This window comes from Squalius cephalus, assembly GCF_949319135.1.
Source record: "Squalius cephalus genome assembly, chromosome: 10".
Lineage (NCBI taxonomy): Eukaryota > Metazoa > Chordata > Actinopteri > Cypriniformes > Leuciscidae > Squalius > Squalius cephalus.
In genome coordinates, this window is record NC_137131.1 from 8,468,875 (window position 1) to 8,490,385 (window position 21,511).

The 21,511-nt window shown below is 37.9% G+C and overlaps 1 protein-coding gene across 1 annotated transcript; it reads right to left on the reverse strand.

Moving 5' to 3' along the window:
• Window positions 1-682: 682 nt before the first annotated feature.
• gxylt2 (glucoside xylosyltransferase 2) lies at window positions 683-21,245 on the reverse strand. Its single transcript, XM_079882532.1, has 7 exons — window positions 20,814-21,245; window positions 11,828-12,023; window positions 8,371-8,502; window positions 8,027-8,278; window positions 5,383-5,506; window positions 3,857-4,029; window positions 683-1,883 (listed from the first exon to the last, which is right to left on the reverse strand). Exons 1-7 carry the CDS (start codon window positions 21,080-21,082, stop codon window positions 1,701-1,703), a joined length of 1,329 nt encoding a protein of 442 aa, XP_079738658.1. The 5' UTR covers window positions 21,083-21,245; the 3' UTR covers window positions 683-1,700.
• Window positions 21,246-21,511: the final 266 nt, after the last annotated feature.

The following is a 21,511-nucleotide window of genomic DNA, read 5'->3' on the forward strand; positions in this document are numbered from 1 at the left end:
TGTATTGTCTGACCAATAGATTGAAATGTGATTTTTTTATAACATAAATATAATGCAAAAATAATTGTGAGACAAAGTCAAATTAATAATAAATGCATATTTATTTATTACATTTCTGACACACTTCTGTATAAAAGGACAATAATACATAGAAGACATTCAGAAAGACAGAAAAACACACTTGATACAAACTTGACCATCGCTGGTGCATCTCTTGACACAGAGATAACATGAGATGTATAATAGTCTCCTGAGTTTCCAGTTAAATAAATCTCATCACTGATCCCAGACCAGTGACAGGAGGCTGGAAACTGGTCACACATATAATTAAGCACATTGTGCTAAATGAACGTCAAAACACACACCAAAACACTTACAACACACTTTCCCTTTTATGTTTGTACTTCCACACAAAGTCAGCAAACAAATTAAAAGGCTGCGATTACACAAACTTAAAATGATTTTAGAATGTAACATTTTTTTAAAATAAAATAAAAAATGGGTAAACTGATCATACTGGGTCCAAAGAGTTTGTTTTGTTAAACTAACCTTGTTGCCATTTTTAACTTATCTTTCATATTACTTTCTCCAAACTCAGTATTTGTTTAAAAAAGTGCAATTAACTCCAAACTGTACATCTGTGTATTGTTTTACGGTTTTGTTATAATGTTGTTTTTATTCACATTATACTGTCATGATGTACAAACCTTTCTAATTGGCAGTATTTTATTTTAAATGATCACTTTAATTTAATCCCACTATGGCAAAAGTTCCTAATAACAAAGCACAGAATAAAACAACCAAATGTGTTCTCTGTAATTGACCAGACAGAATATTGCTAAAAAATATATTTAACCACTTAGACCTTTTGGGCAGCAGGTTATCTTAAAAGGACTTTCTGCCACATATTCAACATCAAATTCATTTTGTCCATCAGAATAGGCCTGTAACATCAAAATACAGGACACCTGACTTGATTGGAATTCTCAAAAAAAGGCTCTGTGATACGATAAATGTACAACATCAGACTCCTTTCTAATCTCACTAACAAGTCATCTTCAATGTAAACAGTGTGAACATCCACCATTAAGGCTGTGCCTAAACTGAATGTACATCTTGCTGAGTTCTAAAGACTGACAGACTAATTCTCTTTGGTTGTTTCTGCATGCTACATTCATTTTTGTGGCTTGAAAACAAGGCGTTATCTCATGCTATTAAGCAGCAGAATGCACAAACAAATTGGTGCAGCCACTTAAGTACAAGAATCAGATAAAGTGTACTTAGACACAAATGCTCCAATTTTGTAATACTAGACATGATGACAAACTAGATGGTGAAAAATGGTACAACACAGTTGTAAATAAACAGCTCTGAATCCATATTTTTGGATTTGCTGAAATCAGCTTTGCCAACGAGTCGCCCATATTCTTTCAGGAACAATCAGATGGTTGATAACCCACAATTGGAGGCACTCAATGCATTTGGTTACATCTCTATCTCCCTCCAGCAGACCAAAACTGCTTCTCATTCCTGCTTAAATCTCCAACTCCGCTGGCACATGAAGCTCATACTGGGCCTAATGGACCAAATGTAGCTTGCTTCTGGCATTGCTCGTCTTCAATGAAAACAAAAAACAAAAACACTTCGATCCAAGAAGCAGGCAGAGACTCTTCCTTATGATGTTGAAATGCAGCTGAGGCTCATTTCTCATGTGGCAGTCGGACATGGCGCACCACTTTTTTCTCATAAACAACCCTCATGGTCTTCTCGATCTGTTTGAGGAACACCTGTGGTATTCTTCCACAAAGGGTGTTAACTGTGTCTAGGAACTTAGTCTGAAGAGGATAAAACAAAGACTGGAACATGTTCTCCTCAAAGGGATACTGAAAGAGAACATAAAATACAAGTTTGAGGAACTGCTTTGGTATAATTGTGGAGGCACAATGAACAAAGGTCCATATATCTGACTGAATTCTGAACAGCAGAGGGGCCCACGTGACTCAACCATACAAAAGGCTTCCTCGTGGAGAGACGCTTTCCTGCTATTAGCCTTCAAGGAGAGATTCAAGTACACTGCACTCTGAATGCACATTGCAACACTTCTATTTATTCTCATATGATTCAACACCCTCACGATTTGTTTTGTTAGCACTGAAGAATTAATGGCCTAAGCAAGCAAAAACAAATGGATTATACTTCTTAATCTTAGTCATTTTTATGTAGGTGTATATAATATATATATATATATATATATATATATATATATATATATATATATATTAAATCTACTATATATATATATATATATATATATATATATATATATATATATATATATACAGGTGCTGGTCATAAAATTAGAATATCATCAAAAAGTTGATTTATTTCAGTAATTCCGTTAAAAAAGTGAAACTTGTATATTATATAGACTCATTACATGCAAAGTGAGATATCTCAAGCCTTTATTTGTTATAATTTTGATGATTATAGCTTACAGCTTGTGAAAACCACAAAATCAAAATCTCAGAAAATTAGAATATTACATGAAATCACACAGTAATTACACAGTAATCCCATGGTCATTGAACCAGGTTTTGGTTCTTTTGGCAGTGTGGGCAGCTGCAAATCCTGCTGAAAAATGAAGTCAGCATCTCCATAAAGCTTGTCTGCTGAAGGAAGCATGAAGTGCTCTGAAAACGTCCTGGTAGACGGCTGCGTTGAGTGGACCAACACCAGCCGATGACATGGCTCCCCAAACCAACACAGACTGTGGAAACTTCACACTGGACTTCAAGCATCTTGGATTGTGTGCCTCTCCATTCTTCCTCCAGACTCTGGGACCTTGGTTTCCAAATGAGATGCAAAATTTGCTCTCATCAGAAAAGAGGACTTTGGTCCACTGTGCTTTATTAAATCCAGAGTCAACGCAGCCGTCTACCAGGACATTTTCAGAGCACGTCATGCTTCCTTCATTTTCCAGCAGGATTTGCACCTGCCCACACTGCCAAAATAACCAAAACCTGGTTCAATGACCATGGTATCACTATGTAATTACTGTGTGATTTCATGTAATATTCTAATTTTCTGAGATTTTGATTTTGTGGTTTTCATAAGCTGTAAGCCATAATCATCAAAATTATAACAAATAAAGGCATGAGATATCTCACTTTGCATGTAATGAGTCTATATAATATACAAGTTTCACTTTTTTAACGGAATTACTGAAATAAATCAACTTTTTGATGATATTCTAATTTTATGACCAGCACCTGTATATATAGAGCGTAAGATTTTTTTTTAAAAAGAAATTAATACTTTCTATTTTAAGTGACAGTTAAGAGTAAGACATTTATAATGTTACAATAGATTTCTATTTAAAATAAATGCTGTTCTTTTGAACTTAATATTCATCAAAGAATCCTGATAAAAAAAAAAAAATTCACCGTTTCCATAAAATATTAAGCAGTTATTAATCAGCAAATATTAAACTGTTTTCAACATTGATGATAATATGAAATGTTTTGTGAGCACCAAATCAGCATATTACAATAATTTCTGAAGGATCACTGGAGTAATTGCTACTGAAAATTCAGCTTTGCCATCACATGAATAATTACATTTAAGAATGTATGAAAATAGACAACAGTTTTTTTTTATTTTATTATAAGAATATTTTGCAGTAATATGCTTTTTATTGTATTTTTGATGCAGCCTGGATGAGCATAAGATGCTTCTTGTAAAAAAAGTGTCTAAGTGAGTCAACATTTTTGAATGGTAGTGTACATATTTAATTGTCATCAATCTGACAGCCATTCTATTCGTTCTATCATATAAATGTCTCCTGAAAATGTCTCACCTCACGTATGGCATCGTAAACCACTCTAAATGCGGGCTGCTTGTCGTCATGGTACACTCCACGGTTACCATGAAGAATAGACACTCCCTCCTCTTCACCAGCTTTGCAATTGCTTCCGTACATGCAGTGATCTGGCCTGTAGTTCCACTGGCACGGAAATATGTACAGACACTCTGTAGACACAAAGAAAAATATTCAACGTTTTATCCAAACTGCAAATAGCATAGCTACACAGCACTTGTGGAGAGAATCTTCATTTGTCTTCTATTTGTAGGTGTTTGTAGTTGTGCTAGTCTTTTGGGCCAGTACCATTACAGTTGTCAAACAAGCACTACCCTTGCCAAATGTCTTACCAATTTAGAGACTTTAATTACTGCACCTGTCAGTATCTATCACACCTGATCCAGTCAAGAGAAGTGTTAATCTACACAAAAGGGTCTTATCTCTATAAAGCCCAGATAAAACGACAACATTCAGAAGGGGGAGAAAAGAGAGTTAAAAAAAAAAAAAAAAAAAACATTCTGGAAAGGGTACAAATGGAAAGATGTAGCTTCAAGCCCTGCACAAGAAACAACAATCAGAGATGGAAAGTTTAGTTGTCATGTACATGATAAAAACCTGCAAGGCTTCACAAGTAGAATAACAGCTTTTTAACTTGGATTTAAGCCTCCAGCAAACAACACAATTAAATTAGTGCTGTAACAATGTAGAATGCAAATCAACAAAAATAAAGAAAGTAGAAAGGTTTATATGAGAGTTTAAATGATGCACTGAAAAACATTCCCTTTCTTATTTCTACTGTGCCAGTGTAACGTACAGTGATGATATCACATATGCTAATATCATAATACTTTAGCGCCATATTACATGTTCAAAACATGGTAATACAGAGGTATTTTGATATTTACCATAGTATGTACCAGCTAAAATTTATAGTATTATCACCTTACATGTCTAAAAACATGGTAAAACCAAAGTATTTTGAAATGCACCATGTCATTTACAAGACAATGCAAGGTAATTTAAAGATGTACATTTTCAAAAATATGGTAATACAGAGGTATTTTGATATTTACCATAGTATGTACCAGCTTTTGAAAAATGTAATAGTATTATCACCTTACATGTCTAAAAACATGTAAGGTGATAATACTTATTTTGTCATGCACCATGTATTTTGACATGCACCATGGCATTTATAAGACAATGCAAGGTACTTTAAGATGTAATAAATGGGACTTCGAAGCATATAATTAGTGTAGTACCAAAAACAAGTTTCTATACCTCTGTATTTTACAAAATACTTTTAAGAGCTTCAAAGAATACAATGGTATTGACATGGCACATATCCAAAAACCTGGTTTTAATATAGTCCAAAAAACAAGGTATTTTGATATATACCATTGTATTTACAACATACTTCAGTGATACTTTAAAAACACCATGGTACATGTCCAAAAAAAACGAAATTATTTTTTGATTGTGTTGTCTAATCTTACTCATTATAATCAAGTATATCTTTGTACCTGGATTGTAGTGGAAGATGATGTTGAGGAGGTCTTGGTCTCCCCATGTGATGTGGTTCTTGTATTTCTGATAGAGAGGGTGTAGCAGATTTTCCCACGACAGACCGCTGGCGATCATGCTGTTCTGTAAAATCAATAGTGGCAGGTTATTTTCCTCAACAGTGAGTCTGGCAGCCACTTTTCAGACAGCTGTTGATATGGAAATTTTTTTCAGAAGAAGAAATGTTCTTTTTGTCCTGCCAGACAGCCTTGAAAATGTGCTTGGGTTGGAAATTACAGTTCTAGCTGGGTTTCAGAAATATGCTAATCTAGACTGCTGTCACCCACTCTCTCTCTCTCTCAACGGATGGCAATCAGTAGACTTCCATCACTGCCTACTAAAAACAGCCTGAGGTTAAAAGGGTTTAAATCTGCAAAGAAACTTCAGAAGATACAGTGAGGAAAATAAGTATTTGAACACCCTGCTATTTTGCGAGTTCTCCCACTTAGAAATCATGGAGGGGTCTGAAATTGTCATCGTAGGTGCATGTCCACTGTGAGAGACATAATCTAAAAAAAAAAAAAATCCAGAAATTACAATGTATGATTTTTTAACTATTTATTTGTATGATACAGCTGCAAATAAGTATTTGAACACCTGAGAAAATCAATGTTAATATTTGGTACAGTAGCCTTTGTTTGCAATTACAGAGGTCAAACGTTTCCTGTAGTTTTTCACCAGGTTTGCACACACTGCAGGAGGGATTTTGGCCCACTCCTCCACACAGATCTTCTCTAGATCAGTCAGGTTTCTGGGCTGTCGCTGAGAAACACGGAGTTTGAGCTCCCTCCAAAGATTCTCTATTGGGTTTAGGTCTGGAGACTGGCTAGGCCACGCCAGAACCTTGATATGCTTCTTACAGAGCCACTCCTTGGTTATCCTGGCTGTGTGCTTCGGGTCATTGTCATGTTGGAAGACCCAGCCTCGACCCATCTTCAATGCTCTAACTGAGGGAAGGAGGTTGTTCCCCAAAATCTCGCAATACATGGCCCCGGTCATCCTCTCCTTAATACAGTGCAGTCGCCCTGTCCCATGTGCAGAAAAACACCCCCAAAGCATGATGCTACCACCCCCATGCTTCACAGTAGGGATGGTGTTCTTGGGATGGTACTCATCATTCTTCTTCCTCCAAACACGTTTAGTGGAATTATGACCAAAAAGTTCTATTTTGGTCTCATCTGACCACATGACTTTCTCCCATGACTCCTCTGGATCATCCAAATGGTCATTGGCAAACTTAAGACGGGCCTTGACATGTGCTGGTTTAAGCAGGGGAACCTTCCGTGCCATGCATGATTTCAAACCATGACGTCTTAGTGTATTACCAACAGTAACCTTGGAAACGGTGGTCCCAGCTCTTTTCAGGTCATTGACCAGCTCCTCCCGTGTAGTTCTGGGCTGATTTCTCACCTTTCTTAGGATCATTGAGACCCCACGAGGTGAGATCTTGCATGGAGCCCCAGTCCGAGGGAGATTGACAGTCATGTTTAGCTTCTTCCATTTTCTAATGATTGCTCCAACAGTGGACCTTTTTTCACCAAGCTGCTTGGCAATTTCCCCGTAGCCCTTTCCAGCCTTGTGGAGGTGTACAATTTTGTCTCTAGTGTCTTTGGACAGCTCTTTGGTCTTGGCCATGTTAGTAGTTGGATTCTTACTGATTGTATGGGGTGGACAGGTGTCTTTATGCAGCTAACGACCTCAAACAGGTGCATCTAATTTAGGATAATAAATGGAGTGGAGGTGGACATTTTAAAGGCAGACTAACAGGTCTTTGAGGGTCAGAATTCTAGCTGATAGACAGGTGTTCAAATACTTATTTGCAGCTGTAACATACAAATAAATAGTTAAAAAATCATATATTGTGATTTCTGGATTTTTTTTTTTAGATTATGTCTCTCACAGTGGACATGCACCTACGATGACAATTTCAGACCCCTCCATGATTTCCAAGTGGGAGAACTTGCAAAATAGCAGGGTGTTCAAATACTTATTTTCCTCACTGTATGTGAACGCCAAAGCCTCAGCCCACTACCAAGAGGAATAAACTATATAAGGAAAACACTGACAATATCTAGTAATAACCTAGCACTCTATGAAATCAAAAATATTTCCATTAACTATTTTATGTTACGTGTATAAATCAGAATGTATTTGACAGAGATGCACATATATAAAAATTTGGGCTGATACCGATAAGCTGACAGTCATTTTCAAATTATAGTAGATAACTGAAAAATGTAAGATATTTAAGGTTTTTATGTCTAACTAAAAACTTAAATTATTCATTTTAAATGCTATAATTGAATTTGAAGAGAATTTAGGCACCACATTACAATGTACAGTATGAAAAGTGGATATTGATTTGCCAAAGATTACATTTGAAATGATTAGTGCTTTTAAAGATCACGTTTGCTGTCAATAAAATAAAAAATCTCTAATATAAAATGAAGACTGGTATGGAACAGAGTAATAATCATTTCTAGAATTTGAAGTTTAAAAAAACAGCTATGTGGACTAGTATTGTGGACCACTGAAATTTCACCATAAGCAGAGCTACAAATTGACCATCAAAATTCAAGTCAAGTCAATTGTATTGTTCCTTACCCTAAACAGAGTGCTACGAATCCGTGTGAGGTTCATTAGCATGACCCCTGAATTGACCCCTGTGACTCCATAAAAGGGGTGCCTCGCGAAGCGGCTGTACCAGCCGATCTTGGGGATCTCGTGCTCTGGGGCCATGGCAGCTAGCTGAGTGCTGTTGAAAGCCTTCAGAAACTTCCAGATGTCATCCATAGGGCGGAGAAACAGAACATCTGTGTCCACGTACAACAGCGAGTCCACGTCCTTTAGGATTACCTGATATCAGAAGAAATACTTGGTTACAGTCAGTGTGGTGAGATGGAAAACACAAACAAATGAACAAAAAAACTTAACCAGCAGGGACCTACAGGAAGAAACAGCCTCTGGGCAGCACATGGTTTGAAGAGTTTCTTCCATTCATCTGCATTCCCAACAGAGAAGGTGATTGGATATATGCTGTAGTGAAACCTGGAGGACACCGTCTGAGGCCACACACTGAACTGTGAGAAGAAATTGAAAGAATCAGTCAATGTCATGACTGTCAGCCTTCGGTAAACTGCACATCTATTCCTTACAGGTGTCAGCGAAGAGAAGTGTGTGAAGAAACCTGTACCAATCCTTCAAAAGAGCAACATTTTGTATCTTTTGTAAGAATTGTGATTAATAGAATGTAATTTAGAAATCCTGAAGAGATCTACCCATAGTGGTATACCTTGTTTTAACCAAGTAGGACATGGCATGTTTTACCCCCGGTTTCACAGACAAGGCTTAAACCTAGTACTAGACTAAAATGCATGTTTGAGCTATTTTAACTGAAAGCAACTTGCACTGACATATCTTAAAATATGTCAGTGCCACTGTTTTGTCTCAAGATGCACGTCACCAGTAATGTTTTTTTTTCTAAGGCATGTTTATAAAAGCTACTTAAATGTCCTAATTGAACTAAGCCCTAATCCTAGCTTAGTCTAAAGCCCTGTCTGTGAAACCAGGCTTTAATATCTTAAGGATCAATTTCCCCACTATCAGCTTTGGCACAAACCTACATGTCATTTTATGTTTGAATGCTTTTTTACTATTTTCTGCACAAAGAGTAACAAATTTAGCTTCATTTGTAGTTGTTGTTGCAAGTTCTTGCATTTATGTCTAGAGATAAAAAATAAAATTGACCCCTTTGGTTCATGCAAGTTTGGAGGTGACAACCGATATTAATTATTCATTTTTACAATGCCAACAAAAAGATATGTATTATTACTATCACCATAAACTGCACAGGCCCAGCAATATGCAAAATTATTCAGAAAAGAAAAACTAATCATTTTCAAAATGCATTACCACTCTAACACATGGAACAATCATTGGGTAAAAAATGTATACAAATATTATAATACACTTGATTCTGACTGGCTGGAAGGTGTGCATTAAAACAGTTTATTCACTGTTCTAAATTAATGTGCTGCTTTCATTGAAGCATACACACACATCACTTGCACACCTATATCGGAGAGAGTGCTGCACACACACACATACAAATTCAGGAAGCACAGAAACTTATCAACTCTGCCCCGTGGCTTTTATTAATGAAATAGCTTCACTACTGATTGGCTACATTATATTTCTCAGCAAAGAGGGGGTTACATTAGCCTGGTCCTACCAGACTCTCGTACATTTCATTTGTACAGAGAGTCTGGCCACTCTCCATTGACAAGCGTTAACTTCCTTGAAGACGGGCACTCTTTTGAAATTTAAAACTATTGGATCTGCCCAGAGCCACTCTGGATCTGCCATAGCTAATCGCTAACGTTTGGTTGTGACGTAAACCTACAACTCAAACTAGCGCACGACCTCAACGTCATCATTCTCAGCCACTCCCTCTGTTCGCTGATTGGACCTCCAAAAATGTGGCCGGAGAAAACCCAAGAATATACCGCAAACCCAGACGACGTACTGAAGGAAAATGAAAATTGAGCGGAAGTACGTAGGAGGGCGAAGCCAGGCTAGGGTTACATCTCTGTTTTTGAAGGAATTAAACTCACAGCTTCATTGTTAGACAGGCTGCAGAGACGAAGACAATTCCCATACGCATCTCTCTCCCTCTCCCTCTATCAATAATTAATTCAAATAAATGCTATAATTCATTAATTCAAATAAATGTAATCTTACCACACTTCTTTATCTCTGTGTCTGATTTAAAGCGGGCAGAATGCTAGATCTAACGAGCTGTAACTAACAAAAAATACCCTTTTTTACCCTTTCGGTCAAAGTGCAAACATTAATAATAGCTTTAACTTGTCAATGCCAGCAAATGACAATGGTATAAGCAGGATAATCCACGGCTAGCTGTGCATTAAACAATTTGAATGCACTTTGCAAAGGCAACAGAGGCTTCGCATCGGGACTTGGGTGCATCCACATCATGCATTAAAATAATTTAATGCACAGCAAACCGTGGATTATCCCTTACTTATTATTAGCCATAATACCACCAAAAGAACCTTAAACTTGATTGTATTTTATTGTAATAAATATTCATTTAGATGCATGTCAACAACAAAAGTTATGAAAGCCATTTTTTTCTTTTCTTATAAATGTCAAAAAATCTACTTGGATTTTATTATTCTCATTTAGCTTCGTTTTTTCCAGCCGCCCGTGATCCCATCAGAAAAGACCTTCAACCCATTTTTGAGTCATAACAAATCAGTTAAGAACCACTGGTTTATAATATCCTGCTGATAGCCAAATAACTACTGCTGAAAAGGCTGCAGAAAAACAGAGGAAATCTTTTGAATAACAAACATGACATTGCATTCTTTCTCTCTCTCTTTTCAAAGCCTTCAGATCCTTTATCTTCAGCAGTACGCGCAGGAATAGATCAAGATCAGCTCAAGGCCAGAGGGCACCTCTCAAAAAGCATCAACTGTCTAAATGTAGAAAACAATGTAGTGCTATTTTCAATAACAGTCCCTCTGTGGTGAGAAACATTGTAAACGATTAGGATTGTAGAGAAAGACCACTCTACCAGAAACCAAATAATGTGTTAAGAGCATGGTAAAGGGATCAATAGATTCATGAGGTTTCTCACATTACCCTCCTCACCAGATTGGTTGGTTGTCAGGGTTAGTCTGACATTGTCTGAGGGTTACCACAAAGCCACTAGTACAATAAAATTGACAGTCACAGTTCTGTCAAAGGTCGGTTTACAGTAAATACACAGAGAAATCTTAGGGAACAAACTGTATACCTTACTAAGGATGTAAAAAGACAATCATTATGATTATAATTAATATGACATGAGTGAGAGTGTGTTATTGGAGGTTTGCAAAAGGTTCATTACCCCTAATATAAGCAATAATTATAGTGAGTTTGCAAAAATTATGAATAGTACCTACCTAAATAATAAACTGAAAAGGTCAAACATAAAATACACTGCATCATTTAATATAAAACAACAGTAATGAAACTGAATTGTTCCCAGAACAAATACACAGCCCTATAAGTTATGTGGAGTTGGCATATTACATTTAGAGATTTAAGTTGCAACGAAAAGAATCAGAGTGAAGCAATAGTCCCAAAATGTGTGCCAGATTTTTTCGAGCTGCATAGTTAGGGGATGAAACTTTGTCTGAAAGTCAGTTATCCATTGCAATGCTTTCCAGAGAATAAAGATATGCCTTAGAAAAGTAAAGATACTCAAACCACTTGAAAATAAACGTCTGATGAAAAACCCCCAAAATATTTTAGGTCACCAGTCAGCTAGACTTTACAATCAAATTAAAAAACCTAATATAGCCACAGCAAAGATGAAAGAATCATGGGACACGCTCTCACCCCTTTTTCAAATTGTTCGGCCAGGTCCTCCTCTGCAAAGATGTGAAATTTGATCTTCTTTATGCTGAAGAGCAGTGCTGACTTCACCATGTTGAGCGTTTCATCTAGACGGTTCCCACACGCCACCACTGCCAGGTGCATGACATCCTCTGCTCGTGTGACCTTTGACACAGGGTGCCCCACCTCATTCTTCTGCCTAGAGGTAAAGAAAAAATAAAGCTTAAACCCATACAAACCGTGACATCAACAACAAAAAACATCTGGTACAAATCAGCTGGGTCAAACCATGAGACAACATGGTCGTGAAATACTCATTCTGTACACGGTTCCTCTGGCACATGGAATGACTCAAGGGTAAACAATTCTGAGTCAGAGTCAGATTTGCAACCTACTGGATCAGAGAGCACACAAGGGCAAGCGTATTTAAAAAAGAATGAGAAGAATGCGTTTTTGCGCTTACAAATGTGAGACGAAGGTCAGATTCACTATGGTAAGCTTATTATATGCGTTTATATTTTAGACCAAGCGGGATGGTTTTCACGCGTCCGAGCGTATCTTGTCAAATCTGTAAATAGAGAGAAGTGTGCGATTTTGATGCGTGTATGGTGTGGGAGTGGCATAGGTTAGTGGTCACAACGAGTGAGGAAGGTTGACATGGAGCAGCTAAATGTCGAACCTCAGGGGAATCACCCATTTTATAAGAAACGCTGAACAGTGGAGATTCTGCTGGCAAAAAGAGAACGCGACAGAGCTTGTAATAAAACGAGAATCAACATTGGCTTGGCTTTTTGGAGATGGCAAGAACTGAGAGATTTGAAATGTTGTAAAAACAATGCGGAGATGGCGTTGTTATTATTATATACTCACAACAGGTGAGTAAGGTATTTTATTGAACAAAAAACTGCCATGTAGCTCTCTATCAGAAGCATTATCTATTTTGAAGGGTCATTTCATTCTGGTTAATGGGTTTAGCTACAGTACCGTCTTCAGCTAGTCAGCTTGATATCTCTTCCATCCAAATTGGTTATATCTCTTAAAGGGGTCATATAATGGTACACGCACTTTTACAAGTTGATTGTACTGAAATGTGTGTTGGCAGTGTCTGTACACAACCATCATAAAATGATAAAAATCCACCCAGTGTTTTTTTTTTAATCTTCTTATATGTTTCCCCCTCTCCTGAATCAAGCTGTTCGATTTTGTGACGTCACAAAATCGACGCCCCTCCCACAATGGTTGATTGACAGCAGCGTTTAAACCTATTTTTTACAGTCTATGGTTTCAACACAGACCCGCCCTAGCGCCCTCGTGAGCGAGCTGTCAATCATAGCCCGCGCCAAACGGCGCGTTCATTGCTGATAGCTGGAGCACTGAGTAGAATGGCGTCTAAGCGATTGTGGTGTTCTTGGGTGTAATAAGGAACACAGCAGTCATTTTGATGTTCCTAAATCCGAACCGCTGAAGACGCAGTGGCTGAGTTTGTTTTCGAAGGGAATATTCCCCACGATCAACCAATGCTTTCATGTTTGCGCGAATCATTTCACCAGACTGCTTTACAAACGAGGGTCAGTATAAAGCTGGTTTTACTAAGAAGCTGCTCTTGAAAAAAGGATCGGTACCAACTATTCGTGTTCCTGCTGCACCTCCAGAAGAAGTGAGTGAGTGTAACGTTTTATTAACCTTTATATTAATCTTTATATTAATCTTTGCAAATCGCTTGCTGCACGCTTCACGATGAATGCGGCTGTTTACACTCAGGGTACATTATGGCATGTTTTCTATGTATGACGTTCTCAATATAATTCATAATCCCATGTTTATAATAAACAACGCGTTATTGTTATTGTGTTTCAAACGGTGAACGCACAGAACAGAGGGGCGGGGTGAGCAAAGCTCATTATCATTTAAAGACACATGCACTTAAACGGCGTGCTGAAAACAGAGCTGTTTTTTACCAGGTAAAATGAGTGTTTTCTTACAATACTAATGAGAATTTTTAATGAAAGTATATTACAAACTTTTAATTTAGACCATAAAGAATCATATTAGCTTGTACAAAAATTACATTATATGACCCCTTTAAACCTAGTAGTGAATGATTTATGAGCAGTAGGTTAACCATATTCATTCGCAGAGTCACAAGCACAACCAAAACAATGTTCCTCCGCAAAAATGCATGCAGTTTTTTTTAACCGCTAGAGTGCTAAAAGTTACATAGTGTACCTTTAAGCGCCACATTTTTAGAATACCATGTCATGCATGAGACAATGCAAAAGAGATGAACACAGCGGTCAAAGACGTCCGTCTAGCACATTTACATTGAAAAACAATGGAAAATTACCGCAGTGGAATGCAAAAAATGTCTTAAAATATGTCTTGGTCTGCTCCAACCAAGGTTGGATAAAAATCAATATTGATCTATATGGAAGCATATTTTTGCCATATCGCCCAGCCCTACTCTGAAAGACAATAGGAGACATTAAACATGAAGATGAGTAGTAGCACTCTTGCTCGTCATGACTTAAGTGACCCGGCCACACGGTGTTTCACTTGAACACACATTTCCTCGTCTTGAGTCTCTAACAAAATTGTTATTGGTGTGGTGTTTGCTTTTGTGATTCATGTTGAGTCTCACTCCAGGGAAGTAAGCTCTCTAACCCTCTAAGCTCTACCCAAGAGATGACCTCTGGGAAAAAAAGTCCTCCATTTATCCAAGGCTTTGGAGGAGGAAACAAATTCATACCGCAAGAAAAGCACGCAGCCTTTCAGACAGACATCAAAGAGCTTCCATTAAGCCAAGGACGTGCAAAACACTCTTGCTCTCTTTTCAACTGAACCACAGACCTTGATATGATGTGAAATAAAAGGAAAAACATGGAACACCTCAGGGTTTGACAACAGGGAGGGAAGCATGGATATTTTCACACCTGAAAGTTAATTTTCAGATTTTTCTGCCTATTATAGATTGTAGACTAGTATCATAAAAGACTGTAGAATCTGCTTTGAAGGCAGTGGTTTCCTGTGGAAAAAGCTTCCATTGTTTACACCACTGCAAATTAGGCAACAGGAATTGCACCAATGGTCTGATTGAATGATATCAAACAATTTATTCTTTTCATTTTTTTCAATCATTTGTCTAAGATTTTGTCTAGTAAGGCATTTACTTCGGTAGCCTACCTCTTTTAATCAACATGAAATGTTCACATGCTCTGACTGATCTTATAAAAATTCTTGCAGTCTGTGTGGAAACATCTGGAAACATTCAGACTGTGAAGGCTGAATTAAATATTGCACTCCTTATAGAGCTAAAGTGAATGCTGACACTGATGTTCCTCTTTGAGCGATACAATTTATTGTGGACAACGTGAAACCAACTTGAAAACTTGAAAATGAATGAAAATAAAATAGGGTGGACTTTTATTGTGTCTCCTCTCTAACTTTTTAAACAATATGAAGTGTATCTCTCACTTCAGCTTCTATGAGATCACTATTTATTATTTGTGTGAATCATTCTTAAAATGTAATTCAAACACATGCATTCAATTTAGTGCAACAATTTATGCAAGAATGGTTTTACAAATGATTTACACAGAAATGTCTCCATTGTACACCAGAAGACTCCAGCATTTTCAGCAGTGAGTGGATACCGACTAACTTAAAAACTTCTCTGATTGGCATTGCATTCAAGAAATCAACAGTGATTGGCAACATTGCTCAATGCTGTAAAAACATGTTGTAAATAGAAACATTTGACGCTCTTCAGAGCCCAACACAAATGCACACTGTAGTGTTTGCCACATCTGTTTTGCCAATATGATATTATTATATTATTAGTTCATGAATAGATTAAGGACGATGATTCACCACAATGATATTTGTCAGAATAGACTTAAAGGTCCCATTGCATGGATTATTTTATTATTTTAGAATGTTTCCTGGGGTGCCCTTATAATGTTAGTATGTTTTTTAGATCAAAATTTTTTATAATTTAGAAATAAAAGGCATTTTTCCTAGCCTGATTTCATCCCCTGATTTGAACGCTCTGTTTGAAGGGGCGTGTCTGCTGAGAGACTTCAGAGTAAACGCCCTCTGCTGTGATTGGCTGACATGCTTGCATATGAAATATCTGGCATTACATGTGGAACTATCTGGAAAACTTTTACTATTACATCTATTATACGTTTTTACTATTACAGCTATCGGGATTAACGAATCGTGAGAAGTTTTTTAAGTATTTAGATCTATTCCCATCACATAAAAGGTTGCAGTGATGAGCATTGAGCAGATAACAGTCTGTTGATCGCGTGAAAAAAGATCTTATCATTGCAACGCAGTTTCTGCACTCTCACTAATGATTTCACCAATGCAAACATGAGGTAGCCTATATAAATACAGTAAGAGCTTCGTTGTGCAGTGTAACAGCGTCATTGATTTCATAACGAGTTTTGGCAAGTGTCCAGATAAACTCGCGCTGTGTGATTGACAGCTTGGGCGATTGGAAAGGGATTGTTATTTGATCGCTTTCTGTATATTAATCACAGTTTAAGTAAGATTATTTTCATCCTACTAAGAGAAACGATGTGAAGTTGATCGCTACTTCCATAGTAAATCACTACCGGTACTTACCGCTTGCTGGAATATAGTTGAAATTGCCCCCTTCGTCAGTATGAAACGCTGAGAGAAGCCTGCTTGATATTGTCCCAGGTTAGAAAAACAGTCCGTGGTGAAATGGACAGAGCAAACTAACAACTTCGAATTAAACTTTTGCGGTATCCGATTATAGATAAACATCAACCACGCCTGTTGACATTTCGCCATCAATACGCCTGTATTCCTGTGGGCGGAGCTTAGTCAAAAAACGGTTCTAGTGACGTCATTAAAGAAGAAAGTAGAGGGATGTAGTCCAAACTGGCCGTTCGATGTAGTCAACTTCTGTTAAATAAAATATCTCGCTTGGCATTGAACTTTGAGCTTTATAATTTCACAGATATTATTTATACTCTAACAACAACATTACACACTAACTAAAGTTTGAAACATGGGATCACGAAGAACGGGACCTTTAAAGGTGGGGTAAGCGATATTTGAAAAACGCTGTTTGAAAGTTGGTCGGACCAACACAACAAACAACGTGTATCAACATTAGGGGGCGTATGACGGAGGAGGAGAGAGAACGAGCAAGAGGGAGTTTTGAATAAAGACTGTAGAAAGAGAGATGGCTGAGAGACATTAGAAAAGAGAAAATCTCATAAGAATATTACTGGAAAATTAAGGGTTATGAATATGATCAGGAAAGAGCTTTAGGAGCCACGTTAATATTAGAAAAGCTTTCCAACGCTGAGGTTGCTTTGATTCGACTCCACATGTGAGTAACACTGGTTTTGAGTGTCATTGTTTGTCTGGAGCTGCTGAGCTGTTGGCAACTAACAACAAACTCTTGTTTGCATTTACAATTGTGTATGTTAATTTTTTGTGCTCCCTTGTCATTCGTTCATCACCTCCACTTTATTTTTCATGAAGCATTATTTTGCTGCGCTTCTGCTATGATAAATAGACATCCACTCTTGTATTGCATTTGTAACGGAGGCCAGCTAGTGAGAGTTGTGCAGGCTGATGACTGCTAGAGAACTTGGTGTTTACCGTTTAGCGTCATTGTTAGCGCACCGCCTCGCATGCCAGCGATCGGGGTTCTAGACCAATTCGGAGCAGGGCGGTTAGGATTGGAGGAGGGTGAGCTTTGTAGGTAGAGCAATGAAGAGAGGGATGTGTTTGTTTTCTTTCAATTCAAATATCAACAGTGTTCAGCAATGACTTTGAGAAAAAACATACTGTACCTTTAATGAGATAAACAGTAATAGTATCTTTTTTCTGAGATTTATTTATTTTTGTTTCCAATAGGATTTGGAAATCGAAATTATGCTGCACCTCACACTGGATTGTGGAAGCTTTAGTGGTTTGTGCATCTTGCAGTCGCTAATCTAATCTTGAACAAAACAATGGAAAACACCAAAGAGAGATCCAAAAAAACATCTACAGAACAAATACGCTGTCTGATTTAAGCAAAGCCCTCATGGCTGGTGTATGGAATTCAGCCAGTGCTTTTCTTATAGCTATTCACCGCTAAATTATTAGCACTTTTCCTCCGCTTCAGAATGTCTGTATACCTGTCCTGGCAGAGCGAGGTTTTCAGTGGCACCTTGAAACGTTAGTGTTATTGCTTCAGGTTAGAAGATAAAGACTGCAGAGGAGAAATCAACTCATTGAGAAGCACGAATGGCAATGGAGAGATAAAAGAGGCTAGAGAGAGAGACACACACACAAATGGAGGGCTCTTAGTCTTCCTCCATGACGGGTTTATGGCTTTATATAATGTAGCTGCCATGCAGCAGTTGCCTCTAGTCATACCCGCATTACAGATGACAGAGCGAGCTATTCGATTGACATTTAGTAGACATTTATTCCTAGGTGCGGCAAAAACAGGTACAGTGGTGTTTTGTGATTCTGGCAGAGAAAGGTGTTATGAGCACCCAGCTTTCCAGTAATGCCGGTTATTTTTGGGAAAGGGTGTGAAAGAAACACGAGTGTACTGCTGCAAGTTTACTTCATTGTCATTTTAATTCATTATTATATTAAAAGAATAGTTCACCCAAAAATGAAAATTCCGTCATTATTTACTCACCATCTTGTCATTCCAAACCTACATGACTTTCTTTGTTCTTTAGAGCAATGTTTTGAAAAATGCTTTTCTTTGGGAGCCGATGTAGTTTCAACTTCAACAGTTCAACAAAAGACTGCTGCAGTGATGACTTTGATTATTTTCATAGGGCAACAAGGAAGTTGGCATCGCCCTGGTTCCCTCGACAAAAACCCAATAGGATTTTTCCATTGGCTTTTGCATCACTGCAGAAAATGAGCTTTGTAACCAACAACAGTTTATGATTCTTCCATGTTTTATTTATCATGATAATCTTCACAAATGAACATATTTTATTAATTTTTTAGCCCAAATACAGGAAGTAAAAAGCTAAAGTAGGCTATAAACGAACAACACCACGGTCACATGACTTCAACGTCACCACCATTAAGCTTACGACAGCTCTGTTAGTCTTTATTTTAAAGCATTTTCCCTAAAAGGTTGAGTTCGATTGCAAGAGCGTCATTGTAAACACAATGAGGCTGTGAAAGTAGACTAGTGAGTGCTTTTCCTGTTCGGCATGATGACTTTTAATGTCGTAGAATAAAGCATGAAAATATCTTGCGCTTGTTTAACCACAGACCTTATTTTAGGCATTTAACCAAAACCCATTGACTTCAGGATGAGGGAACTGAAAGTACTAAATGCTACTACTATGCTAACTCATTTCCGGGTTGTGGCCAACAAAAATGTCATGCCTGCAAGACTATATTCTTAAAAATATCTTAATGCAGGTTTGGTGTGACATGAGGTTTAATACGTGAAGGAATTTTCACTTTTTGCTGATATATTCTTTTTATAATACAACAATAAAACAGAAAAAAAAAGGTTTGTGTTTGTTAGAGCCCTCAGGACAAAACAAACCCTTCGGGGCCCCTGAACGTGATGAAACGTATCATCAGGGACACATTTGTCTGTTTTGCAACAGTGAGGCAGGAAGCACGTCTGGAGGATGCGCTTAAAAAAGGAAAAACTAGTGCGGAAGAGTTAATCACTTCTAAATAAAACAACAGGTCAAACGGGATGAGAGAGATCTCCTTTGGGGAGATGGATAGGGAGCCAGGAATTAAACGCATAGAGCGTTTTCCAAATCACACCCTCTCATCTCTCCCGTTTGTACGGTGAAACTGCTTTACTAATTTCCCCGCTCTGCATTGGCCCTTTGCATTGTGGGTTTATCAGCAGAGAGCAGTCACAGGGGTGTGGACATGAAGACGGATCACTGCTGGAAACCCAACAGGAGGGTCAAAGGGTTGAGATATCTCACAACTGCAATTAGTGGCGTTTATGTGAAGCTGTCAGAGGGGTGATAACATATGCTTGCTGAAAGAAGACAAGCAATGAATATTAAACTCATCCTCACTGCAGAATTGATTTCACACTATCAAAAAGGCATCCATAATAGTTCGCCTACCTTTACATGATCGATTTCACACTATCAAAATACTGACACAAATGAAGCAATCTTCAGTTCACCTAAAGGATAAATGTGACAGCTCCTTTTAATTAAGTCTCAGAAAGGGCGGATCATCTTGATGAATAAACTACTCCATCCTCTAGTCACATGGGACTGTGTGCACTCGCTCAGTACAACCAATCATTGATTTTGTCCTTCGTTCGTTGAGACCCTTTGGGAACGAGGCAACTGCATTCAAGGTGACCTTTTTAATAGAGTCATAATTAAAATACAATTGAGATAATGTGCGCACAGGGGGCTCTTAGACTCTGCGTTGTAGCATGTGCAGTGCACACTGGTAGCCTATCTGGTAAGATTTAAGACATAAGTGCACGGTAATCTGGATGTGGACAGTGCAAAATAAATGTGTCATGCATGGTTTCCTCTTTGTTACATTAAGAAACAAGATTGCACAATCAGCTCAAGACATTCTTGCTAAAATCTCCATTATCACAGCAGCAGCAGGCTTTTTGACAAGAATGTCTGGTTGGATTTGCTGTGTTGACATCCAGGAAAAGACCAATGATTTATGGGTTGATTTTAAAACATGCATTTGCATTGATTTGCAGTGACTGCAAATTAAACTGAGGTCATAAATGCTCTTGAGAATCAAACTAATGCACAGATCATGTTTGCAGAAACGGGAATTGAAAGTAAATATATGTATCAACTTTAATAGAAGGAAAAACATGCATTATATACTATATTACCTTATACCACATTTTATTCAAAAGGTCTTGAAAACATCTTGACAACTTGAAACATATTTATTCATTCTCTTTTGGATCAAACTAGTTGTTGGTCATCAATAATGTTGCACTTGAAGAATTTCCTACCGAGTCTTTGCGATGACATTCCCTCCTCCTCTGCTGCTCAACTTCGGCTCTTTGCGGATTAGCCTCGGTGGTTTTTGCGGCTCTTCTGGGTTTCGTTTCGATTCTTTCGCCGGTGCAAAATCCTCGACATGATTGAAGAATTGAAAATGTTTTTCTTTCGCAACTTCTTTAAGCGGCGGCTCGTCCGCAGCGTTCCCCCCGAAAAAGTACAAAAGTAGGAAAACTCCAAAGCATACCGCGATCGCCACGATCTTGCTGTGAATTCTCATGGTGAAAAAGTGCTCTGTCCGCGTGGAAATGTCTCAACCATGGCTCTGGTTAAAACATGGGGACATATTTGTAGTGTGCAGCCATACTTCTTCATTTGTACTGTGATGATGAAGACGATGCTGCTCAGCTTAGCGCCGATATCACACACGTATAAGAATCTCTGAAGGCGGACCTAACACTCCTTACCGTAACACTTATAATACTTTAGTCGTAAATTGAATACGGTAATGCAATAGGATAAAATATGGAAGTTTGTTTCTGCCACAGAACAAAACATTTGAAAAGATAATTGCGACTTTCTATCGCACAATTGCGAGTTTATATCTCGCAATTTTGACTTTATAACACGCAATTGCGAGTTTATATCATGCAATTCTGACTTTTTTCTCGCAAATGTGAGTTTCTGTATCACGCAAAAAGTCAGAATT